Source organism: Rhinichthys klamathensis, unplaced genomic scaffold, assembly GCF_029890125.1.
Source record: "Rhinichthys klamathensis goyatoka isolate OS25496 unplaced genomic scaffold, OSU_Roscu_1.1 h1tg000078l_1, whole genome shotgun sequence".
Classification (NCBI taxonomy): domain Eukaryota; kingdom Metazoa; phylum Chordata; class Actinopteri; order Cypriniformes; family Leuciscidae; genus Rhinichthys; species Rhinichthys klamathensis.
Window position 1 is genome coordinate 315567 of NW_026606620.1, and position 27839 is coordinate 343405.

General features: G+C 39.0%; 1 protein-coding gene across 2 annotated transcripts in view; it reads left to right on the forward strand.

The window, feature by feature from the left end:
• The first annotated feature begins 6074 nt into the window (after positions 1 to 6074).
• grm3 (glutamate receptor, metabotropic 3) overlaps positions 6075 to 27839 on the forward strand; it is a 46352-nt gene continuing 24587 nt past the window's right edge. The window contains exons 1-3 of one of the 2 annotated variants that reach the window (XM_056251162.1): positions 6075 to 6251; positions 21758 to 22371; positions 26257 to 27130. In XM_056251162.1, the coding sequence (XP_056107137.1) occupies positions 21913 to 22371; positions 26257 to 27130 (1333 nt within the window). In that variant the 5' untranslated portion in view covers positions 6075 to 6251; positions 21758 to 21912. The remainder of the gene's footprint in view (positions 6252 to 21757; positions 22372 to 26256; positions 27131 to 27839) is intronic. The other variant, XM_056251163.1, reaches the window with a different exon arrangement.

Genomic DNA, 27839 nt, shown 5'->3' on the forward strand with positions numbered 1-27839 from the left:
TCGTCCTTTTGTTTCCTTCATTTATTTCTACCATCCTTCCTTCCTTTTCATCCTCTCTTTTTGCTTCCTACATGTCCTTCTCTGTCATTTCTTCCTTTTTTATATAACTTTGCTTTTTCGTCCTTCTCATTTTTCTTCATTTATTTCATTCATCCTTTATTCATTCCTTTTCCTCCTACTTTTTGCTTCTTTCTGTCATTCATTACTTTTTAATTACTTTGAACATTAATTCATTTTCGTCAGTCATTCATTACTTTCTTTTACATAACTTAGCTTTCCTTCCTCCTCTTTTCATATATTTCCTTCATTTATTCTTTCCTTCTCCATCTCTTTTCCTTTCCAACTTTTTCTACTCTTTCCTTTATTTCCCTTCTCCCACTTTCTTCCTCTCCTTGTCCCCCCTTTTCCTTCCTTACTTACCTTTTTATGTTGTTTTCCTTCCTTTCCTTTCCTTTCCTTTCCTTTTCTTTTTTTATTTAATCTGTCCATTCCTTTTCTTACCAAATTTCCACCTTTCCTTTCCAACTTCCTTTTCTCTACTCTTTCCTCTATTTCTCTTCTCAATTTCTTCCTCTCCTTGTCCCTCTTTTTCCATCCTTCCTTCCCTGGGGCTATTCACAAAGAATTTTATCTTACCACTAGGAGTACTCCTAAGTCGCACTAAAGTATTTTAGCTAGGAGTTTTCTCTTAAAAAGTTATTCACAACGCCTTTCAGACCTACTCTTAGTAAGGAAAAATGACAACTCCTCAACTAAGAGTGAATCTTCGTTGCTATGGATGACGTCAATTCTCAGGCACGAGCTTCCTCGCAATGATCACGGTGATTGGTTGTTAGATGACAGGGCCATCATGCGGAACATAACACAGACACAACAAATCATGGAATTATGACATCTAAATATGTCTGTGTCCTACACAGAAATAATAATAGTAATGCCATCGAAATGCATATATAATGACATGTTTGTGCAGGGCCCCAGTGAAGTGTAGGCTAATTCTAAAAAGGCAGAGAGAGAGAGAGAGAGAGAGAGAGAGAGAGAGAGAAGAGAGAGAGAGAGAGAGAGAGAGAGAGAGAGAGAGGAGAGAGATGAGAGAGAGGAGAGAGAGAGAGAGAGAGAGATGAGAGAGAGAGAGAGAGAGAGAGAGAGAGAGAGAAAAGTCGTGAATTAATAATGGAAGCGACGCGCTAGTTTTTTTCCAAGCGCGGTCCGCGCCGCATCGAGATAAAAACATCTCAACTTTTCAGAATGCCGCAAGCGTACCGTAGGTCACGTGACAAGAAAAGGAGAACGTGGCGCGCCTAGCATTTTCTATGCGTTTTTAGGCGCTATATGTGAATGGTGCCCAATACCCTAATGAAAACCGCCACTTAATAATGAAAAAACGACACTTGCATTAACACTTGCTCGGTTAATTAACATCCTATTAGCCTAAATAGACTATTTAAAGCAAGGAAATGTTGCTCCTATTTAAAGGAACACTCCGACTTTTTGGGACTTTAGCCTATTCACCTTATCCCCCAGAGTTAGATAAGTCCATACATACCTTTTTCATCTCCGGTGCGTGCTATAAGTCTGTTTGACGCACCCACCGCTAGCCTAGTTTAGCACAAAGACTGGATGTAAATGGTTGCAGCTAGCATACTAAGCCAAATAAGTGACAAAATAACGCAAACATTTTCCTATTTACATGTTGTGATTTGTATATTCACAGAGTGTACAAAAAACAAAGTCACATGAGACACAGACATATTTTAACCGTATAAATACTGGGAACTATATTCTCTGAAGGCGAAGCACTGCTACTTGGGCGGAGTGATAACCGCAGCACCTGAGACGCGCCGTGGTGAGGAGCAGAGAGCGCGTCTCAGGTGCTGCGGTTATCACTCCGCCCATAGCACGCACGGAGATGAAAAAGGTATGTATGGACTTATCTAACTCTGGGGGATAAGGTGAATAGGCTTAGGTCCCAAAAAGTCGGAGTGTTCCTTTAAGTAATGTAATAGTTGAATGACGGTGGATTATGAACTCGCCAAAATGGAAAAGAAAGCCCAACTGGACGCAGGATCAGTTACTGCTGCTGGCCCAGTTGGTGCTGGGAAAAAAAAAACATAATAAAAGGAAAATTCGGCACTGGGATATCAAGCAAAACTAAGCGTGAGACATGGGAGAGGATTTGTTTGCAGATCAATGCAGCATTCCCGCTTGTGTCGCGGACCCCGGACGACTGCGAGAGGCGGTGGTATGCGCTACAATCCTTTGTGAATAGGTCTTAGTGAGTTAGGAGTCCTCTCGACTTCTTTTAAGCTGTCCCAGACTTAGGTGCTACTTTTAGGGCTAAAATGCTTCGTGAATTACTCTTAGTGAAAAAAATTAGGAGTCCTAAAGTTAGGAGTGACACGCCCATTATTTTTAGGAGTTGTTCCTAAATTCGTTAGTTAGGAGCTACTTTTAGCCTTAAAATTCTTTGTGAATACGGACCCTGATCTTTTTATGTAGTTTTATTTCCTTTCCTCCTTTTTATTTCATCTGTCCATTCCTCTTCCTACCACATTTTCACTTTTCCAACTTCCTTTTTTTCTACTCTTTTCTCTATTCCCCTTCTCCCTCTGTTTCTATTTCCCCATATCACTTGCTTTTCCTAATTCCACATTACTTCCTTTTCCCTCCTGTCATTTACCAACAACTCAGCTGGACAATATGGATAGGCACCCGGAACAAAAGATCTGGTTTTACGGTGTGTGGGTGTTTGTGTGTACATTTGTGCGTGTGTGTGTGCGAGAAAGAGAGAGAGGAGTTTGACCAAACAAAGCAGTTCTGTCCAGCATACATGCATGCAAACGTACAAAGCTTCTTTTCTTCAGAGGCCCAGTGTGGAGAGGAGACTGTTGCTTTAGAGGCATCCATCAAAGCTGCAGTACCAGCAGCAGTGCTCTGAGAAACGACACTGGGAAACTGCTTTGATTGACAGGCTGATCATAACACTCCCTTTTATTCAGATGAAGCGAAGGGAGGTCAAGGGCAATCCAGTTAAGCACTGATTGTTGCGCTTTGCTAAGATGTTCAGATACTTCCCACACCGACCACAACAACGATCTCTCTCTCTCTCTCTCTCTCTCTCTCTCTCTCTCTCTCTCTCTCTCTCTCTCTCTCTCTCTCTCTCTCTCTCTCTCTCTCTCTCTCTCTCTCTCTCTCTCTCTCTGTTGTTTACACTCTTCGACTACATTCACACCACAAACCAAAGTGCCCATTTCTGATCTGTCCAATCCAGTGTAAAAAAAAAAACAAAAAAAAAACATAACCGTTTACACAGACATCACATTGCAAAAATATTGATCCAATTAATTTCTGGGTTCTTCATATGAAAGTCAGACTCAATGTGATTTTTGCTCTTCACACTGTAATTTAAATACAGATATGTCTAAATTTAGGCCACATGCCTTTTATCTTGATTTAGTTTGGGGGGTTTTCTATCAAATTTTAAATAATAAAAATGATATAACATTCATTTTGTTAACTTTGAGCAGTACTCTAGCATACAGACCTCAAACCTGACAGACATTCATTAACTAAAAAGCTACAAAACTCCAGTTTTGATATAATGGGGATCTGAGATGAAACATGTTCATTAGTCACAGTAATATGCACTGTATTATTAATAATGCTTTGCTCAAAGACCTATTTATAGATCATTATGCATGTATCCACATATTCATTTGTATAAACAACATATTCCACCTCAGAACACCCAGCAAGGACTTATAAAATTGGCGATTACATGCCTCAATAGAGATATTAAGCAATGACAGAGAGGTTACATAATTCACATCGGTAGGCGACTAATAAAAGTCTTCCATCTGGAAGTCACTACTCATTCCCAACAACATGTATCCCCATGCAATATCACTGGCACATTTGTAAATCTCATATGTAGCTGTAAACGGCCTGTTAGATTATCTGTCACTTTTAGAGGACAGAACAAGAGAACAAAAGAGAGAGAGAGAAAGTGAGAAAGAAGGATAGAAAGAGAGAGGGAAATGGAGGAGGGGGAGGAGGGGGGGGGGGTCTAACAGCATACCCCAGAGGGTCCTTACTCAAATAATTCCTCTCAAGTCTTATTTGTTTAGTGGCAGACCCGGCGTAGTATTAATAAATGCTGCCTATTCCCTTTCCCTTGATGCACATTACTCATCTAAAAAAAACACACTATTGGAGGTCACCATTAAAATGGCATGAAGGTTGTTTCAAGATTGGACCCCACCACCTCTTTTTTTATAACGTAATAATGCATAATATTTACTCTAATGTAAAATATAATTTACAAATACATATAAAGATGTAAATCATGTCAATAATGGGAAAAAAATCATTGAGCAAAAAAAAAAAACGTTCACATAAAGATATACTCCTTTACAGCTCACATGGACTGTTACCTCGTTTTTATAACATAAAACTGCACAATATTAACTCTAATGTAAAACATTTACTCATTTAAAGCTCACATGGACTGACTAATATAGCTGATCTGGTGTGTGTGTGGTGGGTTTTTTTTCTGTGTGGCTGTATGCTGTGGCTATATATATTGTGTGTATGCCAGAGAGACAGAGACAAAGAGTTTTAAATACATATTTATATATAAATAGTGTGTATAATATAAATGATGTTATTTGTAATTAATTACTTAATTAAATCATTAATTTATTTAGAAGTCTGTCGTATGTCCGCATTTAGCTAAGTAAATAGGTTTTTATTTTGTGATCCGTGTGCATTATTAGCACACATCAACGCTTGTACAACATTAGCTAAACATCACTCTGTGCATGCCAACTAGTTCATCACACACACACACACAATCAGTACGTGGGTTCTTACAATACCGAAATTAAACATCCACATTTCAGAATCCCCCTACACACTTTACCTATTAAAAAAAGGCATAAATAATTAGGAGTGAATCAATTATTAAAATTTTCCACCTCAAATGAACATTATTTTTCATGCAGCTAAGTGTGGACAAAGCAGAGTGCCACACACACAAGTGCAGCCATGCATGCGCCTTTGCCCCGTCCAATTGCAGCCCATTCGAGGGGAACCACAGGCTTAAAAACATGCATTTTAATGACACCCGACAAACCTTGTTGACATTAGTCAGACCGAATGGATTAGTATTGAAGGACAGGAATCTAACTGCACAACTACCACTGTAAAGCACCAAATGCTCAAGCGTTTACAAGTGTCCGGACGTCTCAATAGGGTCGGCATAATGAGACAGGAGTGTAGCAACACACAATAAGGATGACAGATTGTATATGTTAAATGGGTTATCTAAACAATTACCTTAAATTGAAATGGCCATGGTCTCTCTGCACATGATAAATACTCTCGGAGATGTGTGTTGTATGCAGAATGAAAATGATCTGGCTGCATATCTAACATCACTGCGCACTGCTGTCGGTGGGCTGAGCTCATTTCACGCAGAGCTGCTGACACCCCCACTCATAACCCATCAGTGTTTTGGTACATTTAAACATGCATTTATTAGATCTGAAAAATCGTAGATATGCAAAGTTTATATGCAATTCATACTGTTGATCTATGTATTAATATAACTAACGCCCAATTATGACTGATATGACTGCGGACAGAATCATAGCACACCTGAGACCCTGACCATGTGCTCTTGTAGGTAATTTTTGTTGAACTCTCTCTCTCTTTACCCATCACCCTCCCAAATGCATTATCTAAGTAGCTGATCTTTATCCGTTTGAGCGTGCAACTCGTATTAATTGTTTAAAGGTGAGTTTTATCTCTTTGGCCAATAAAAAAATGCATCCTCTCCAGATCGATTGTTGTTGCTAGGAGACAGAAGCATCCTGAGGCAAGGCACCATCCCGAACGCCAGACGTGTGTGTTTTTCTACAGCAACGGCACTATTTCTCTCTCTCCCTCCCCGGTTTCCCCTTTCTCTCTCTCTCTCTCTCTCTCTCTCTCTCTCTCTCTCTCTCTCTCTCTCTCTCTCTCTCTCTCTCTCTCTCTCTCTCTCTCTCTCTCTCTCTCTCTCTCTCTCCCTCTCTCTCTCTCTCTCTCACTCACTCGCTTGCTCACCCTCCGAAGAGTGAGGACAGTGTTGTCAGCCTCTCTGCTGCGCTTCCCGCGTGCGGACCCACACTAACGGAGTTAAGGAACAGTTTGAAATACGGCAAAGAAGAGGAAACATACAAGACTGCCAACAAAAGGAATATTTAACAGAGGTAAGGCATTTTTTTTCACATAGAATTTTAAATGAGCTTTGTTGCTGTTTTATAATACTGAAGCGATGGTATGGGAAATAATAAAAAAAAATAAAAAGAAATGATGTTGTAGATAAGCAAAAGTGCAGAGCTGGGCTTCATGAAACAGCGCTGATTTGATATCAGTCATTTATGGTCATACGGTAATGCATAAAAATGTGGGCAAAACAATATTTGCACATGTTTCAAACTTACATGGGGTTTAAAATGTTCAAAACGACACTTTTCAACACCAGGATTGTAAGAGAAAACTTTGCATGCTCTTTAAGCGCATCCCAACCATGTCTTTTAGTGATGCGTATTAGTTCACATAAATGCCACGCGTAAAAGTCTTTAACCACTTTGCACTTCAAAGTGAATCAAAGCACACTGGGTAAAATGTTTTATAGGTATATATCTGTTTAATATTATGCATAAAATGCCATGCCACAAATTGATCAAGAAAATACTACAGTATTCCAAAGCATGGCAGATTGCAGGTTGAAACTGATGGGGATACTCCTGAAAAAAATATCCAGAAGTTTTGTAGGACCTCTGGATCTTGCATTTATTTTTATAAAAATATTTCTTTACATGTGGTTGTTCAAGATATCAAAAAAAAAAAAAATTGATAGCGTTGCCTTTCATTCAAAGATCCCATTTAAAACCCTTACATTGTAAAGGTTTTCTGAACTTATGGGGTTTGTTGCTGCTGGTGACTGAAAGGTTGCAGGTTTGAACATGAATCATTGTGCCCTTAATCAAAAAGATTTTGGTTTCATCAGGAGGACTGTCCCCATCCCTTCACCTGTAAATCACTTTGGATAATAAATATCAAATAATAGACTCACTTCCAATTAGTCTCTTTTTTTGCATCCATGCTGTTAGCTTCAGCAGCAGTGTGGCAGCTGTGCTTCAGACTTCACCTGGATCTGTAAGATAACCAGAGAAAAGACCAGGATGATTCATAATTTATTGCGTCGGGGGTCTGACTCTGCGCTGAATTTTAATATCTCTGTTGCGTTAGGTTGGAGCAATGAATGTTATGGTGAGATGTGAGGTTGTAAAGCCTAATGATGATCTGATATTCTGCACGCAACACAGGTGTGGCTTTAACTCGTTTGGAATGATAATTAGCACAAGTAGTTAACCTGAAGAACACTACAGAAAAGAGTACACACATGTGGAGGGACTTTCACTTCAACTCAACCACTGATAAAAGCAAAGAATATCTGTGTCGTCCGGGGTGCACTGGAGAGTGAGTCATTAAAGGTCTATAAATGATGCACCCATTTCATGCACCTATGTTTTGTAAATACATTTCTATAAGAATACTAAAAAGTGTTTAACAATTGAAAAATAACAGAAAAAAAATATATAGTGTTTATTTATTTGGTCTCTATTTTTCACTGTGACCAAGAGTTTCCACCATTGCAACACATTTTGTGACGACTGAAAAACAGTTGAGGATGTGTGGCTTGTGTGTTAATGTGGGTGTGCTAAAGAAATCATTGTTATTGGACTGAAGGAGCTGGCCTTGAATACACAGGACCACCCTGTTGAAATGCCTGAAAGTGTATTGTGTGTAAAGATTACAATGCATATGTTCTATGACCATGCATACTGTATGTGCATGGAATTCACAGCATATAATAAAACTGCACACGTTCATATGCACACGATACGCGTTTGCTAATTAGCATGCGTCAAAGTTGTTATTCAAACTGTCTGTTGGGATTTGCGTGATTTTATGCATTTGTGCACGAGCGTGCTTCTCTCCATCGGCATGCATGTTTGTGCATTGGGCAGTTTTGTATACGCATGTGCATGTGTGGGAGTTTAAATTAGTAAGATGCAGGAAGGCCTTGTATGAGACCTGGCGGTGCTACATTTACTGAATATGATGCGGTAAATTGCTGTGCATTAATAATTAGCCTTTCAGCGCATTTAAACAAGTTCTTCCACAGCCCAGTACGGCATAAGTAGACTCGCACATATGCTGGCTATCTGTCAGTTAGATGAGCGTTAAATGAGACTGAGATCTCACTCTATTACAAATACATTAAAAATCACTTCCAGAAGATGACATCAAGTAAACATAAAGTAGCTATGGATATTTTGCTTTCGGGCGATCACATTTTGCGACGTCACCAAAACATTTTCGAACAACCCAAAACATGCAACAAACAGCATTACAAGTCCAAGCCAAAAATGGCAGCCATGTAAACCACAGTGAACACAGCTAAAGTATTTGTGAGTTCAGTGATGCAGAAGCTGTTTATCTCCATAAGCGTTAAACATCCTGAGTGCTTATATTTTTCTTCCTCCTACGCATGTGTTCTCTCTCCGCTTAGGAAGTCTACCTTTGTTAGACTGCGTTTTTCCCTGCGACGAAGCCCATGGGTGCAGAGCTCTGTTAGAAATTCTGCTTTAGTAAGAGACTCCAAGGCCCCATCAAGCTTTCAAAAGCCTTGCCTTCATATTCATTAATATGGAAAGAGTATGGAGCTGAAAACTAAAGATGCCATCACTGCGCTGTAATATTCTTACAAATGCAGCACAGGTATATGCTGCACGGTTGCACATGCATGCATGCAAACGCACAATTCCAAAAGTGTTTCCCTCTTCTCTGCATGCTAAAATATTACATTTGCTTTCAAAGACATCCTTGTGAATGAGCAAAAGAGTAGCGTTAGATCATAATGAGCAAATGCAGTGTGTGTGTGTGCCAGAGTGTGGCGCTCCCGCTGAAAGTGATTTATAAAGTAGGCTAGCCTCTTCAGACTCCTTCAAAACAACAATTCTGTTGCATAAGTCGTGCATCAAATCAATAAAGAGATGTTTGAGTGTGTCTGTCTGTGTGCATGCAGAGAGAAAGTGATAGTGATATGCAGAGATTTCAGCAGTCTGGCAGTCCCACTCGCTGCCAAGTGAATCCATTTCTGAGCAAAAAGAACAGCTTTGTAGTTTTTTTTTTTTCTGTTTTGGAGGAGCAGCGTTGCTGCAGAACCCTTCTACACTCTACAGAGCTCTACAATCTCACATTTACAAAGCAAACTGTGTCTCAAACCAGATGCTAACACATTATTATGATAAAAATTTTCAAGAACTGAATGGTTTTTCCTGGTGCAGCCCAACAGTAGAGGGTGTCAATTATGTCGATTAGGTTTAGGCTTAAATTCAGCCACAGATTATTTTGGTGGAAAAAGATACAAGGGCAATACAACAACGAAGGTAACAACCTTTCGTGTGGGAACATTTCATTCTAACGTAAAACACAAAAGATGTAATCTTGAAGAATATCCTGGCCACGTTTTTGACTATAATGAAAGTGTCAAGCTGTCAAGCTCCAAAATGACAAATAAATACCATAAAAGTATAATAAAAGTGGCCCATGCGACATGTACTTGTATTTTTTTATTAAAAAAATATCTTCATTCTTTTATATCTGATCTTTTTAATAAAGAAGTTCAGAAATCCGATCTGAATGATTCATTCACAAATCAGACTGATCTAGCAAGTTGTAATTTTAAAGAGTTACCAGTACATTATGCATTATTTATTATTTCAAATGTCTGTTTTTGGATTTATGGTTGTGAGTTTGTAACAACATCAAGGAAAATAAAATAGTTCTAAATAGCACCAGATCAAGGATCTCTGGATTGTACAGTAAATAATGTCAGAATCCTTTCTGGTGCAGTACAGTAAATTTCAAGAAGGCAAAAACAATGGAAACGAAAAGACTAGGATATGCAGAGTCAAGATATGCTGCAGCACAACGCTAGCTGATATTTATGGTCAACTCATGGAGGTGTATGGATGCAATATTATGTCCTAGAATTATATCCTGGAAATATACTTACATGACCAATGAACACCTGCGCCAATACATTGCGCTGTGGCACTTATATGAGCATCCTGAATTGCGAAGGTGGCTCTTGTCATTTTCCAATCCTGAAATGTCCAGATCACATTTCAAAGCAAGAAAAGCAGTACATATTCTTGTAAAAAGAAATGTAATCTTATTTTTAGTACCATTAAAATGTGACAATTCTGTGATTATTTACTCACCCTCACCTGGTCTTCTTTCTTCTGTGAAACACAAAAGGAAATATTAGTTTATTTAAAATAAGTGAATCAATGAATAATTTTTATTGCAAAGTATTTAAGATTAAAAAACCATAAGATTCACCCAGTATAGCTTATTTGGTCACACTTTAGATTAGGGTCCAATTTTCACTATTAACTAACTATTAACTATGACTTTTGCCTTAGTAAACTTCTAATTACTGCTTATTAATAGTTAGTAAGGTAGGTCATGCAGAATAAGGCATTAAAATGTGCTTTATAAGTATTAATAAACTGCCAATATTCTAGTAATAGGCATGCTAATAAGCAACTAGTTAATGGTTAGAAATGGACCCTTAACTAATGTGTTACAGCTTATTTACTGGAAAAGCCCTATAGTACATACAGCATATAGTTCAGTTTTGGGGTGGCGATGAACAGGGGATTCGGAATTTGCCTTAAAATTCCCTTTCAGCGCATGTTGAGTGACTGAAGCAGACTACATCTGAAACGAGATGTTAAACATAGCGTAACACACATCTCTCCTAGACTGGAATGAAGACTTTCTAATGATAGTAATTACTGACAGCGACGGCTTGGCAGGAGAGATCACAGTTTGACTGGAAAAAGTTTGGGCATGTAGCCCAAAACGAAACTAACTACTTTTTTAGGAGTCTACTGATGATTGTTTCAGAAGATTGATCTATTTTGTGTGTGTGTATGTGTCTAAATAAATGATGTGTTTTATCAGCTTCAGTCTATGGTTCCTGACAGCGCTTCTCTAAGTCGCCACTGCAGGGCCACTTTCCCCGCTGAGTCACAACATCCTGACATACACTTTATCTCTCTGCTCTCTCCGGCTTCTCTGAATATCTTAATCCAAATAATGCGATTAATAGCAAACTCACTCAACACCATTTTGTATCTCAGGAAATGTGGTTTGCTTTCAGATCATGCAAAAGTCTTAATAAAACACGTTGTGTAGGTCACTCTGTCTTGCAGGACTCGTCCCCGTGCACGGCTCTCTCGATTTGCTGCGTTTGGCATTTTTCCCGGCTATACCTCAGTGTCGGGTTTATGGATCAGTGGCCTTACAGCTGTTAGAAGAGCACTTTTAATATTTAATTGTGTCCCTCCCCTATGGCATCAAACAAAAGGATTCAGCAATATAATATAATATAAATACTATGTGTCATCAAAACAATCAACATATTAAACTGGAAAATTTTACAATTTGTATAGAAAATGTTAAATCAAGTCAAGTTACCTTTATTTACAGCGCTTTATACAATACAGATTGTTTCAATCCAGCATTAAGGAATGCTTGCACTTTTGAGACAGATTTCATCGTTCATATAGATTAATTTGGAAAAAAATTAATTTGGAAACTTTAAGTAAAATAAAATGTGTCAATATTTAGTAAGGGTAAAAAAATCTCTTTTACTATAAAGTTAGCTTTAAACTACAGGGAACCCTCTCGTTTGCATTACTCCGATATTAAAAATAAGAGCCCAAACTAAATTCAATTGATATGTATTAAAATGTTTTAGTACTGTATAAATATAATATATATTTGATTTAATATTCAGCACTCAAAGTTGTAGCCTATACAAATTTGCACATAAGGCCGTTTTTATATCAATCTTCCATGTGTTTTTTGTTTTGTTCTATTCGTTGAAATATAAACATTTAAGTGGTGTCAATATGTTTTAATGACAGATAGATTTGCGCAAACATGCATTACCAGGTAAATAATGAATATATAGTAAATATAGTGAACATATACATGAATCTATAGTAGCCTACACAAATGCTCCTCTCTAGAGTTTAGCTAACTAACTGACACTGAATGGCTTTCCTGAGGTAAATGTAGCAGTATGACGTTTTTACAAGCTGTTTTATTGTCTTTCCGCGGTTGAAACATGAATACATGAGAGATGATACATTTCAGTAAGTTGTAGCCTAGTAATTTATATTTCAACATACCTTCTGTTCTGATGTTCATTCATGTGTATTTCGTGCTATAGGCTACAAGTAAAGTGGAAGTGGCCATATGTGCACGTGCGCCCTGTGTTGTCGCTTGAACTGATGCGATCCATCACGACACATCAAGAAGCGCCAAAACGGTATTTATTCTTTACATTTCTTGATAAAAATGACACAATTTGAAAGCTGAAACAGTTTCATAGTTTTTAAAAGTAAAAAGCACAAAGCTTGATGTAATTGTTGAACGGGAGGCGAGCTATGTTTAGTTAAGTTTCATTCACTCATTAAAGGTGAACTAAGTAACTTTTTTACCTTAACCGAACAGCTTTGGAGTCATTGTAATGTTTATATTACTGATTTCGTGTTGAATGGTGGTCATCTCGCACCCCCCTGGTGCCTGTGAGCAGGGGTGCGGCCAGGGATTTTGGGCCCCATGAAAAAATAGGTACTGCTGCACCCGTTCAATTAATAAAATCGATTTCTGGGGCCCCTAAAAGTGTGTGGGCCCTTAGAATTGTCCTAACTTTTCCCCCCTTAGCGGCGCCCCTGCCTGTGAGACGCAAAACCACCCTTGCAACAAAAATTCCTAACACGCCAGGCGCAAATCTAAAAGGGGTTGGTCTGTAGTAGCTTCATTATTCATAGGTGTGGTTTGGGCGTAACGTGAAATAAACCAATCAGAGCGTCATCTCACATTCCCTTTAAGAGCAGGCGCGCTTGTTCTAAAGCGGATTCCAATAACGGCGGAATTGCCCGGCGCGTGCTTCTGTGGAGGGAAAATCGGGCTTTGCGCGGGTGCAAAATAGGAATGATATATGCGTCGGTGTACAAAGTCAATTGCGCTGGGTGCAAGATAGGGCCCGTGGTGTTCGAGGCGCACATACAATACAGACTGCCGACAGTTAAACAGGGCGCGCGCAGCTCTTAAAGGGGCCATACCTTATTTCCACTCGTTACAGCGTCCATCCTACTGAACAGGTACCGGTGTACAGGGGGAGGGGATCCGGCCGTGAGTGCGAGCCATCTCTGCGTGAGTGCTATTCACAACAGTACAAGTACTCCACAGCGACTCTAGGGGTCGCTGTTTGACAAAAACGGAATTCCTAATTAGTGCTGCTTTAAAGGGTTATTTCACCCAAAAATAAAATTTCTCTCATTAATCACCCTCATATCGTGAGAAGCACACTTGTGCTAAACAAGCTGCACAATTTGAGGTATCATTCATGTCTGCTGTATGAACAAATTAGCACTACTCAACCAATTTACAATACATTTCAGAGACCTTTTTGCAGAACAATTCATGCAGCATCTTTAAGTGATTTGAGATTGAACCTACAGTCTTTTAATAAGCAGACCAGAACCATTAAGCTACAAACATCCTAAACACAACAGAGATTGTGTTAAAGCATGGGAAACAAATGAAGAGCTCTCTGGCTCTGAATAGCTACTTCCTTTAGCGGGGGTTGATGGTCATGGTCCATCGGGCATGTGAGTGTGTTGTGGTGCCAGGTTTCAAGCTTAGTACCACCCCCCTCTATGAAGAACTCAAGTGGATCTTTTAGTCCTACTTAGCGATTCGCTTCAATAGTGGGAATGCATTCCTACAGAAACTCTCATAACATACATGCAGAGACATAGAACACAAACAAATACGTTTAACCTAACCATAATTATTAAACCTCTGTGTGTAACTCGTCTTACATGGTTTACTGCTCATACTTTTGCTTGGAGAATGATAAAACAGGTGAAAAAAAATTATAGACCATTTGTAGACACCAAAATATCATAGAGACTGTTGACTTACACATTTTAAAGTCTTCCCAAACAGTTATTCAGACGCAAGCAAAATACAGCTACCCAGAACATAGCAACCACCTACTAATGGCATATAGCAATTATCATATAAAACCATATCAACTACATAGCAACAGGCTAACATGACAAAAATTGTGGATAATATAATGTAATATTTGGATAATATTTTAGTTTTTTATTTATATTTTGTATTTTTTTAACTAGACAAACATTTCAATAAATACATTTGGCAAAACAAAAATCTCACAACACATTAGCAACTGCATAGCAACACACTAGCAACCACCTACTAACATATCAACCTCATAGCAATGTGCTAAAAATGACTCTGAACACCTTAGTAACTGCATAGCAACAACCTAGCAACTGTCAACAGTCTCTATGACATTCCGGTGTCTATATGATTGGTAGTGCATTAGTTACTAAAGCGCTAGCAGTCATGTAATCACAAAATATTTGCAACTGCATAGCAACGTCCTAGCAACCACCCATAACACCCTAGGAACCACCAACTATGTTGTAGCAATAACAGACAACACCATAGCAACAAGCTAAACATGATTTAGAATACCTTAGCAACTGCATAGCAACAACCTAACAACCACTTAACACCATTGCATTGCTTTGAGAAGGGCGACACGGTGGCTCAGTGGGTTGCACTGTCGCCTGTGCCAAATCCAATGTGTGTGTGCGGATAATTAGGCGGTACTAACGCTAGGAAAATGTCGTTTTGAGAAAAAAATGTCTGCCAAATTCACTGACTCTGAACACCTCAACAACTGCATAGCAATGCCTTGGCAACCACCCAGAAAACCCTAACACTGTAGCAGCAAGATTTTGCACGAGCAAGCACCACTCACCCTATTACAGGTCAAAGGTGAGCCTGAAGTCAAGTGTCTGCCGTAAAGGCTTAAGGTTACCTTCAATTTCTGCATTCCACTCCGTCTCGCGTTCATTTCAGTTATACTTCTTTGGCCGTGAGCATGGAAAGACGCGTTCGGTGCGTGCGCACTATCTAGTGGATTTTGTCTTCAAGCGCTCAAGTCACTCGCACCTTCCTGATGACTAAAATGACCTCACACGGACAGTGGACGGCCAAAGTATAATTTGGGCTTAACAGTGACAATTCAGTATCAACCCAGATCTTTTCTAAAAACAACAGACCTAACAGACGAATTGTACATGACCTCAACTAGATCAACACACGGTGACTTTAAAGAGATTTAGATGACAACAGAGGTTCTTAATGAGCTGTATCTGGTATCAGACACATCAGTGAGTGATATGTCCTCCATGCGTAATTTGTCTTCCTCTTCATTTCTAAAACCATGCGCTGGCTTAATGTAGTGCGCAGTGGTAATGTCCTCCCTTGATCTGCTTTGCTGATTGGCAGATGAATCGATTGGCATGCTGGTTAAGACTCTCCGGTGCCTCTTTTGGTGCGTTTCATCATCAGAGGAGTTACTCACAGAAAGGACGAGTCATCAAAGCCTCTGGTGCACATTACAACATTACAAATGCGAGTTCTGACAGATGATTGGAAGATGTCAAATGTCTCAGCCAATCATGAGCTCTCATTTTGCTGCAGTAAAATGGTATTTGCTTGCGCTACATGCTTAACTGAATGTGTAAAATATTTTATTCTAAAAATGGGAAAGTCGTCTTGCTGGTTCAGCTTTAAATTCTTGACATTCTAGGTATCAAAAAAAAAAGGAAAGTTACATACAGGTACGTCGACTCGTTTTGGAATTTTTTTCCTGTTAACAGCAAAAAAAAAATTAAATACTATGTCATTATTGGTCATGCAGATAAGAGTAATGCATCATTTGTAAAGGGTCTATTTTATTTGTATACACTCTTAATAACAACAAAACTTTGTGCTTTTGTAAAATAAAGAAAACAAACTTTCTGTCATCTCTGTGAAATTCTTTCTGAAACACGTCACGAAAAAGAACCAACATTTAGCGAATAGTTGCCACACAGACATGAAAAACTTGTCTATAGAAAGCTAGAAATGTCTACTTTTAAATGAAACAACAACAATTATTCTCTGATTATGTAATCTGTATGAAATCAACGAGAGATACAATCTTTCCCATCTGAGCTCATTAAGCACAAATGTCAGGCCATGTCAAAATATCTCCAGGGCCCAAAAACCCCCTCAGACCACAGAGGGTTAAAATAACTCTTAGCAAGTGATCATTTTACATTTATATATAAACACAGCTTTGCTGGAAAACAATGGCTTACAATATACTTGATCATTTTCAACCCATTCTAACTGATGCTTCCACTATCCATGGTACCATAAATCATTCTCACAATTTCAACAATGCCTCATCTGTGTAAGCCAACTACATAATGTTTTTGGTGACATATTTAATTTACAGAAACAATGCTACAATACATCACAGAAAAGCAAATGTTGGTAACACTTTACTTGAAGGGGTGTGCATAAGACTAACATGACACCTTCATAATCATGACATGACACATGTTATGAATATGAAGGAAGTTTTATGCATGTTTATGACATGACAACTGTCATTAAGTGTCATTTGCTCAATTATGACATTTTTAATGCAAATATGACATTGTTTGAGATGTCTTTGTTATGACACCTTGACACAAACCAATACATCATAACCTGTCAGTGTCTTTGTCATGACAACTTGACATTACTAAGACAACACAACCTGTCATAAACATGACATAGCAGATTAATTATCAAACTTAAGAAACCACTCAGCTTTATTGGTTAACATAAAGGCTCATTTTACAACTCCCCCAGAGTTAAACTGTTGAGTTTTACCGTTTTTGAATCCATTCAGCCGATCTCCGGTTCTGGCGGTACCACTTTTAGCATAGCTTAGCATACATCATTGGAGTGGACAAGACCATTAGCATTTCTAAAAAAAAATGACCAAAGAGTTTCGATATTTTTCCTATTTAAAACTTGACTCTTCTGTAGTTACATCGTGCACTAAGACCGACGGAAAATGTAAAGTTGCGATTTTCTAGGCTGATATGGCTAGGAACTATACTCTCATTCCTGTGTAATAATCAAGAAACTTCATTGCCGTACCATGAGTGCAGCAGGCGTAATGATATGACGCAGCGCCTGAAAATAGGCTACCTTCCGTCAACACAACGGAACTATTTTCAGGCGCTGCGTCATATCATTACGCCTGCTGCACTCATGGTACGGCAGTAAAGTTTCTTGATTATTACGCAGGAATGAGAGTATAGTTCCTAGCCATATCAGCCTAGAAAATCGCAACTTTTCATTTTCCGTCGGTCTTAGTGCACGATGTAACTACAGAAGAGTCAAGTTTTAAATAGGAAAAATATCGAAACTCTTTGGTCATTTTTTTTTTTTGAAATGCTAATGGTCTTGTCCACTCCAATGATGTATGCTAAGCTATGCTAAAAGTGGTACCGCCAGAACCGGAGATCGGCTGAATGGATTCAAAAACGGTAAAACTGAACAGTTTAACTCTGGGGGAGTTGTAAAATGAGCCTATTTCCAAAAAAAGTGGAGTATCCCTTTAATTTAATGTCAAGTTGTCATGACAAAGACACTGACAGGTTATGATGTTATGGTTTATGTCAAGATGTCATAACAAAGACATCTTAAACAATGTCATATTTGCATTCAAAATGTCATTATTGAGCGAAAGACACTTAATGACAGTTGTCATAAACATGCATAAACCCTACTTCATATTCATGACATATGTCATGTCATGGTTATGAAGGTGTCATGTCAGTCTTATGCACATCCCTTCAAGTAAAGTGTTACCCAAATGTTTAAGTTTGAAAGGCATAAACACATGCACATGATCAACAAACTTAAAACACAGTGATAACGCAGCACTGGCAAGTGACAGTTCTGTCAACCGGTCTGAAACGCCCTCACACTCGCCCCGGGTCGTTCTTACTGTTGAGCCCTGCTATTATTTCTGAATTCTTATACAAGAACAAGTATGCAATTTAATAGAAAGTATGCTGTCCCAGGAGGATCCAGACTCTCTCCAATAAAGACTATTTCCACATAATTGCACCACTACAAAAGAGTTCTTCTTTAAAACACGTTGCAACACACTCACTATATTCTCTGTGTCTCTTGAAGCAAGCAAAACAAATTTCATAGTTTTCACGGATGAAGACAAGCATTGTTATGAAAAAAAGGATAACGTTAGTATTTTGTCCATTCCTTTTTTTGGCACAGGAATTTGGAATTGATTTTTTCGAGCTGACTGTTTGATTTAAGCATGCTGTTAATGAACTGCCTGCGAGCAAAATCCAATTAAATCCTGAGCCTCTCTGCACCCAAAAAAACGCCCCGTACCACTCTTCTGTCCTACCCCTTTTAACTAATTACCATGATTAGCCAAGAGGAACTGCTTAAAGATAGGCTACAGTAGGTGTTTGAGGGAAGGAACGAAAATGCCTGCGACTTCCCACTGCCGAGAAGTTAATGCACTCGGGGGAAATATGTCCAAATCAGACCTGTTTGATATTGAACATCAAGCATGTTCAAGGATGAGTTTGACCGCAGATTTTGTTGTGGTTCACTTTTTCTGCCTCTGTACTGAGTTACGGCACTCATGAGAAAATGACCCAAGTGATGCACTATATACAATTTGGTTTTTAATGAGCTAAGATTTTCTCTTTAAAATTCAGATGGATATGAAATGCATAATTTCCTACTCTGAGAACTTTTTTTTACATGCCAACACCTGTTCTTAAAATTAGAATCCAGCTTAGCAGAGAATGTAAATAATTCATTAGCACAAATTATGCACAGGAGCTCCCTTTGTGTACAATAACATACAGCTGGTTATTATTTTTCCACTGATTTAACATTTAAGACAGACATGTTTACAGAGAAATATTTAATCATGGTTACATTTTTGTGCTCTAATTTTTAACAATATGTTGAATGTGTGTTTAAAATCATCACAAAATAATGTTTTCAACCCATACCTCATTTCTGAGAGAAGCAGGATATCCAGCAAGAAAATAATGCTGGACTTGTATCCATCGGGAATTGATTGGAACATGAAAACTGCTCTCTATATGACAGGTGGTCGGAGGAAAGAGGCTGAAAAAAAGACTGACGTCAAAAAAAAAAAAAAAAAGTCTTTTTTTAAAGATATTAAAAGAAAGATATTAAATTTTGATGTTTTTCTTTGAAATAATGTGCACTGATTAATCGTGCATAACTTCAAGCATCTTTGTTCCATTTGATTGAGTTTATTTTTTAAATCCCCATTATTTCCTCGACATTTTAAATATGAAATTATCACAACATAGAAAGAGACCTCCTTATTTTCCCATTCGCCATACAGAACTGAGAATGCTTTTTAAATTACAATTCTTAATGAATGTAAAAAAGTTGAATTAAAATGCAAAGAGATTCGACTGTAATATTTAACTAGAAAAGTTTGACAAACTTTAAATGTACATGACAAAGCCTTGTTTAAACTTTTTAACAAGTTTAAAACTTTTAAAGTCAAGGGTTTACAGGATGGATGGATGGATGGATGGATAGAAAGTGCAACCCTCCTGGATACACAGTGCATGCCATTCGCCACATTTCAACTAGTGGATGATGTCTGACAGGGCCGCTCACACATTCTCCTCGCATTCTCACTCCGTTTGTGAGGGTGTTGTGAGGGTGTGAGGGGCCTGAATTTCCTCTCACCCGGTGTGGCCACAGAGACTCAGTGTGCTAAAACAACACCAGTCCACTTCTAAAGATTCCAAGAGTCTGTCATCAAAGCAGAAAGCACTCACCCTCCCCTCTCCTCCGGCCCTCCAGATCTCCCACTGACCTCTCAGGAGAGAGAGGAAGAACTCAAGCAAGTGGAGACGCTTTAAACCGGTGGCGGCAGCATAGCTTTTGCCCAGCGAGAGCACCATTGTTGCTGTTTGGCTGGCAGACTGAATCACGGTGGAAGAAGATAATGAGGAAAGCTGCCGTTAGTGTGAAGCTGCCAGAGGCCTGCGTGTTTTGCTTTGTGTTGCAGTGCACGGTGGAGATAGCATCATTGCAGTTGAGTGTTATCCAGCCTTTGAGCCATCTCCTGGCCAGGCTGTGAGGCTTTGTGTAGCTGCCAGAGCCGTGGAAACCCAGCAAGCCATCTCGCACACCTCATAAATCTGCCCCCCATCGCAGCCGCCGCCGCCGCCTGCGCTCGCCCACCCATCTGCAAGGAAACGTGGAAGAGGAAATCAGATTAGGGACGTTTTTTTCCCCAAGCCCTAAGATCAAAACCCAGGCTTAGATATCAAGGCTGCCTTTTGCACGGTTTCAGAACTTTACTTCAAATGGAGAGAGGCACATACCCGGCATCAGATTTGACAATTAGTGCTTTCCGCTTTGCTCTCTGAGAAGCTATTTATTGGGCGGCTATATTTGTAGCATTGTAGGTGCAGGATTTAATTAGGATTTTATATTTTTGTTATCTGAGCTCCATTAACGGGGGGGGGGGGGGGGGGGGGGGGTGGGGGGGGGGGCATTAATACTCATTTGAGGATGGGAAGAGAAGAGATTCTACATATTAGAACATAATGGGTTTAGCATTACAACAGTTTCTCACCCAATCAGGATTTTCTCATCCAAATTCACCATACCGCTGTGTTTTTGTTTTATTGTGTTTAAATTGTATTTACCGACAACTCACAAATTCAGAACCAGGCACTATCTGCGCTGGTCTTAAACGTCATAAAATTATTCCGCACAGTTTAATGGAGTAATGTTAAATAATTGTGTTGCTTTAGTTCATTTTAATAAAGTAAACTAAACAAGCAGCAAATATATTATTTGGGTGTAATTTACTATTTGGAAATCTGTTCAAAAGAGACCTGTGTGTGTATTATATTGATCGTGTAATTCATTAAAAAAGTTTCGAGAATGTTAACGTTATTAGCTGAGTAGCATAATTCCTTTAGTGAATCAAGGGTTAAATTTTTTTTTATACCAATTTAAATAATTAAATAATTAACAGCACTATCAGTGGACAGAATGTTTTTTTTCTTCAATCAGCTCAACAGTTGCAGCTCAACGTCTGAGCCTTCTGCTTTATGTTTCTCATGTGTTTTCCATTCTTGAGAATCTGTTTTGACAAATCTGTTCATAAGGGTATACGGAAAGTGCGGAGGAGTTGGCGTTGGGTGAATTCGTTGAGTGCGAGCGCACCTGTTATGTATTTGGCAAGTTGGTTTTGTAGACAATCTTCTTTCAATTCTAAGAACAGAACACTGTGATTACAGAGAACTACTGTAACTGACCCTGTAAAGCACAGGAGAGCCCTGGAGAGTCTCAGGTAGATATTTTCCATACAGGTAGAGCTGTTCAGGTGGTAGTCCAAAAACCTGGAAGAAAATTAGCATTTTTGACCCATGGATTTCTTCAAAATTCACATTTGAGGTATATGATTTTGTGTAATTTTTGTAGTAAAACCACCCAAAAATAGCTCAAATTAGGCTAAGAACAGCCTGTCTGGTCCAGTTTATGTGCTTTCACTAAACAAAATATCAAAAATGATTTCTCACATTTCAATGCTTTCTCCTTGCCTTAAAGTGTCTCCTTCTTTCTGTCTGTTTGTCAGCAGTTCAAAGGCTGAACCCAGTGCTGTGGATCTCCATGAGTAACCAGACAGAGCTCCCTGCTGCCCCTTCATGCCTCTGTCAGTTCCTTGACGCCCACCTTTCACCCTCTATCTCCCCACCTGACCGTAACACCTCCTCAATCTTCTTCCCTTAAATGATGTGGTCCGCGGTCCGTGCTCTGCTCCTGGTGATGCTGGGTGCCGAGATCCTGCTTTCCAGCGGAGACACTCCCCGCAGAGAAATTAAGATTGATGGGGACCTGGTTCTGGGAGGCCTCTTCCCCATCCATGAGAAGGGCATGGGCATGGACGAATGTGGCCGGATCAACGAAGACCGTGGCATCCAGCGGCTTGAGGCAATGCTCTTTGCCATAGATCAGATCAACCAGGACGTAGGTCTGCTGCCGGGCGTGGCTTTGGGCGTCCACATCTTGGACACGTGCTCGAGGGACACCTACGCTCTGGAACAGGCGCTGGAGTTCGTCAGGGCCTCGCTTACAAAAGTGGATGATACAGAGTTCATCTGTCCCGATGGTTCCTACGCACTTCAGGAAGACAGTCCGCTGGCCATAACTGGTGTCATTGGGGGATCTTTTAGCAGCGTCTCTATTCAGGTTAGAACCAGTCAATTTGATCTAAAATAGTCATGAAGAATACACAAAAAGTTAAAAATAATTAATGAGGTAATGAGAAAAGCTTTACTAGATTTAACTAAACCAAAACAATTATTTGTTGGAACGTATTTGCACATGCTTATCAGACCACATGCATCAGCCTATTTTAACAAGGTATTACAAATATTATATACTATATTTCTACATAATTTCTACCTAAACAATTTAACAATTTCGGTACTGTAAAAAAAAAAAAGTCATGACAACATATGTTTTACATTAAACGAAAAGCAGGTCCCAGGCACTCAGTCAAGTTTTCAATGAGGAGAAGGATAAAGTTAAAAAGCCTTTTTAACTTTATCCTTCTCCTCATTGAAAACTTGACTGAGTGCCTGGGACCTGCTTTTCGTTTCTTTGGATCTTTGGATCTTTTCCCTACCCTAAGAGCGCCACCTATCACGGGTTTTATAACTTTACCTGAGCGCCTGGTTGAACCTTTTACAGTTCAATGTTTTACATTACTTTAATGATAGTAATGAGCAGTTAATAAAAGCAATACAAGATTCAACTCATTAATAATTAGTTCATAAATTTAAACATATTTTCTTTTTTTCTTTTTTTATGAATACAAATCACATAAACTAAATGGTCCATTCCGTTGTTCCATTAAGATTTATACTCATTTAAAATTCGTCTTAATCCATAACATGAATAATATGTAAGGATTATTCAATTCAATTTGATGGAATTTTACTATACAATTGAAAATCTTAAAAGTGTACTTGAATGAATTAAACATAATAAATTGTTCCTTGAATAAATACATTATGGAATTCAACAATAAATACAACCCTAGTTTTATATTAAATTGAATTGAAATAGAATTAAATTAAATAAACATAGACAGTATTTCATTAATTTTCTAAATTTGTTTCTAAAAACTATTTATATTGCTTTCCATATAGTCCCAAAACAAATGGATTAAATACATTTAAATACATTTCTATTTTATAAGTTTAAAATGATAGCAACAAAATGTTTAATTAGCTTATTTTAATTGAACAAGAAGCTGAAAATCCAGTCTTTGTAGCATAAACCTCCCTTAAGATCTTCAAGTTCACTTTTTGAGTACAGTCACCTAAATAAACCTCTTTTATTTGTGTAAAGTTTGGATGAATTCATTACTTTTACTGAATTATTTGCGGTTTCGGCTTTGTGAATCACAAATTTGTTCTTTACCCTCCAGAAACCCACTTGGCAAAACAACACAGCTCTTTTTCCTGACCAACTATAAAGAACCCAATCCATTATTTAAAGGGCCGCCCTCAAATAAAACTCTGCGCCACCCCCGTTTCCATTCTTCGCCCCTGTAAATCCAGTTTGCTCTTTCCTTTCCTCATGTACGTGCACGGATTAGCACTGCAGCTATGCTATTGTGTGTGTTGTGCGTTGTTGCTTTCTAGTATCACTGGTGACAGAGCCATGGGAATTTGCATAATTTTGCATAACCCTCTCCCCATTTGTGGCTCAGCAAAAGCTGACTTCCTCTATCAGTTCCAAAATCCGTAATCTGTCTAACCCTCCTTTCTTCTTGTTCCCGCTCTCTCTTTTTTTTTCTTGTTCTCTGTCACTCTTTTTCCCCCATCTCCCTGCAGTTTTATTTAGCGATATTGCTGTTTCTGGCAAAGAGCTAGGAGAATTGTGACCTCACAGTGGTCTCTCTTTAGATAACCATTGTTATCCATTGCTCTCCTTTCATCGCCAACGACTGGGCATTGTTTTTTTCACACGACACTGGCTGTTGTTTGACATCCCGCCTCCCTTACTCTGGCAGACTCTCTCTTGAGATTCTGTGTACACTTCCTTATTCCTCCATATTCTTTTAAGTTACATTATTTTTTAGAGTTCAAAGGGATAAAATAGGGTTACTTTCGAATGAACTGAAAAAACAGTGTAGATTTTTTTTTCTTTTTGGGGGATTCCTCCCAGTAAACAAAGTTCAGACATTGCTTTTTCTTTACATCCTGAGATATTTGGTCTCTTTTCTTCACATTAACTCTTTCTCCACCATTGACAGATTTTTCTGTCATTTATGAGACAGCGCATCCCCACCATTAAAGGAATGTTTCGACTTTCCATGTTTTCACTGTTATACGGTGGGCGGTGTAAATGTGTATCTTCTGAAAGAGAAGCACATCACAACACATGCAAAAAAAAGAAGCAGAAACAAGCGATAAAAGCATTGGTTATGCACATTGTAGTCTTTGAAAAAAACAAGATTTTCTCAGCTTTTTGTTTAAAATGTAGCCTAGGTTTTTTATGAAAATTACCCAAATTCAAGTGCTGGTTAAAACAATGCATAAAGCTTTAAAAGCAGAGGCTCTGTTCTTTCTTTTGATATACTGCATGTTCAGATATTCATACAACAAAATATTATCGGGGCCATGACATTTTTTTGATGCACGATGTATCGGCCAATAATCGGTTAAAGCTATCGTATCGGCCGATTGTTTAAAAACACCCAATGGTCAGGGCTGATTATATCCCGTCAATCAAAAGGGTTCGGAAAAACGTGTCAGACTGTAACTCATACTGTGTGTGAAGAAAATCTCTCGTGTTGAATTTAGGGCAAGTTAATGCGAAAATAACGCATTCAGTTTGAAAATAGCGTCGTTAATGCAGCACAACTGTTTTAAACATTGATAATAATGAGAAATGTTTCTTTCACAGCAAATCAGCATATTAGAATGATTTCTGAAGGATCACGTGACACTGAAGACTGGAGTAATGATGCTGAAAATTCAGCTTTGCCATCAAAGGAATAAATTACATTTTAAAATATATTCAAATAGAAAACAGTTATTTTAAATTGTAATAATATTTCACAATATTACTTTTACTGATATTTTGAATAAATGCAGCCTTGATGAGTCTTAGAGACTTCTTTCAAAAACATTTAAAAATCTTACAGACTCCAAACTATTAAATGGTTGTGTATTTCAGAGTGCCGTAGAATCAAGTCCTGCCCTATTTTTTCTCATTGAATAACCTATTCATTTGGTAAAATGGGTGTTACATACCAGACTGAAGACGGACAGAATGCAAGTTTGCTAAAAAACAATACCTAAATAGCTAGTTGGCTACTGGTTACGGATTATCCAATACCACACATGGACTCAGTGATGTCAGCAATGAAGGAAATTTGTGTCAGGAAAAGGAAGTTATTACAATTTGATTTGAGATTACTAAAACAAATTTTTTTTCGTTGGAATAAAATGTCCTGATGAATTGTTAAAAATAAGATCAAAAACACGCATTAAGAATGTTCTAATCATGCTGACATAAAATGTAATTTATTAATCAATATGGATTTCATGTTGATTTTAACCTCTACTTACACCTGAAAATCAACAAAGTGACAGCTCTTTTTTTGAGCATTTAGCAAATATTCATTACGTTCAAATGTTGAACATATCTGTTATCATCCCAAAACACACACAAATAAACTCATTGCATACAGCAGTACTGAACTGCAACTGATGTTCATGTTCTAGCTTTGACGTAAAGATTTGAATCATGCCAGTGTCAGCGTTATGCAGGAAAGGAGACATTATCCTGTGCATTTCGGCACATTTAGAATGGGGTGTGTGATATGGAAGAGACAAGCTGAGTCTCACCAAAGAAAAACATTTCCAAGATGCTCAGCCCTGCTGAGACTGTCTGCATCCTCTTAATTGGGCTAATGTGGCTTGATCCAATCAAATGACTAAAAAAAGAATATTTTATGCATCATAGACTTTGGATAATTAATTCATAAGCTGCTGACTTATTGATCGAAAGGGTTTGTAATGCAATGCTGTATTTTTGTGTGTGTGTTTCTCCCAGGTTGCCAACTTGCTCCGGCTATTTCAGATCCCTCAGATCAGCTACGCCAGTACCAGTGCCAAACTCAGCGACAAAACCCGCTACGACTATTTCGCACGCACCGTCCCTCCAGACTTCTACCAGGCCAAGGCCATGGCGGAGATCCTGCGTGCCTTCAACTGGACCTACGTTTCCACTGTTGCCTCCGAGGGTGACTACGGAGAGACAGGGATCGAAGCCTTTGAGCAGCAAGCCCGTTTGAGAAACATCTGCATCGCTACTTCGGAAAAAGTGGGGCGATCAAGCGCGAAACGGTCTTCTTACGAGGCAGTGGTTCGTCAGCTCCTACAGAAGCCCACAGCCCGTGTGGCCGTGCTTTTTCTGCGTAGCGACGACGCTCGAGAACTCATCGCGGCCGCCGGCCGACTCAATGCATCTTTTCTCTGGGTAGCAAGCGACGGCTGGGGGGCGCAAGAGAGCATCGTCAAAGGGAACGAATTCACGGCGGATGGGGCGATCACGCTGGAGCTAGCGGCTCATCCTTTACCAGATTTCAACCGCTACTTCCAGACCCTTACACCCCTTAATAATCATCGCAACCCATGGTTCAAAGACTTCTGGGAGCAAAAGTTTCAGTGTTCATTGGGTTGGGTTTCGGCAGCAGGGGCGGGAACCCAAAAGCCACCTTGTGATCCAGAATTGGCTGTGGACAGCTCAAATTTTGAGCCAGAATCAAAGATTATGTTTGTCGTAAACGCCGTGTACGCCATGGCGCACGCCTTGCACCGCATGCAACGTACTCTTTGCGCCAACACCACGCGCTTGTGCGATGCCATGCGCAGTCTCGATGGCAGGAAACTCTACCGGGACTTTCTGCTTCACGTCAACTTTAGAGGTAACCTGCTTCGCTTTTTTTCTCCTAGCTGTTTCTCACTGACTAGTACTGTAAGAGTTTACGACATCCGCCGCGTATCTGTGTCACACTGTGGTTCTGAAACGACAGGTTTACAGGCTCTGTAATTAGAGACAGTGTGTGTCTTGATTGCGACTGGGAGAATGAGGCAGGAGTCGAGCGTCTTCTGTCAGCGTCGCTGAGAGCTCGGCTTTGACTGACAGCTGAAGGAGAGAGAGGCAGGTAAAAATAAACTATGTAAAAGTGCTCAGCATGCTCAGGTTGGCGTGGCAAGTATAGATGGGATTATGCCACACTTATCTGTGGCTATGCACAAACACATTTAAAGACAAACTCTCAGAGGGAGGGAGCAAACGGTAGCTAGACGTTGAGGGAGGAAAAGATGCAGAGAATTTGATGACGCCAAACAGAGAAGATATAAACTAATAGGTACAACAGCACAATTACATTATGCATAATCAGCGCATAACAAATACATAAGAAATAATGTAGAGACGCAAAATAAACCTTGATAGGGTAATCTCAGGACCCACACTTGAAAAAGAGTGGTCTTATATTATCATGAAGGGGGTTATTTTACAATAATTACCAGCAGACCGTGCATAATTTTGTTGATGACATATGCACATACATACAGAGAGAAACTTTTTTTAAATACTATTACAATTTGAAAATGACTGTTTTCTATCTT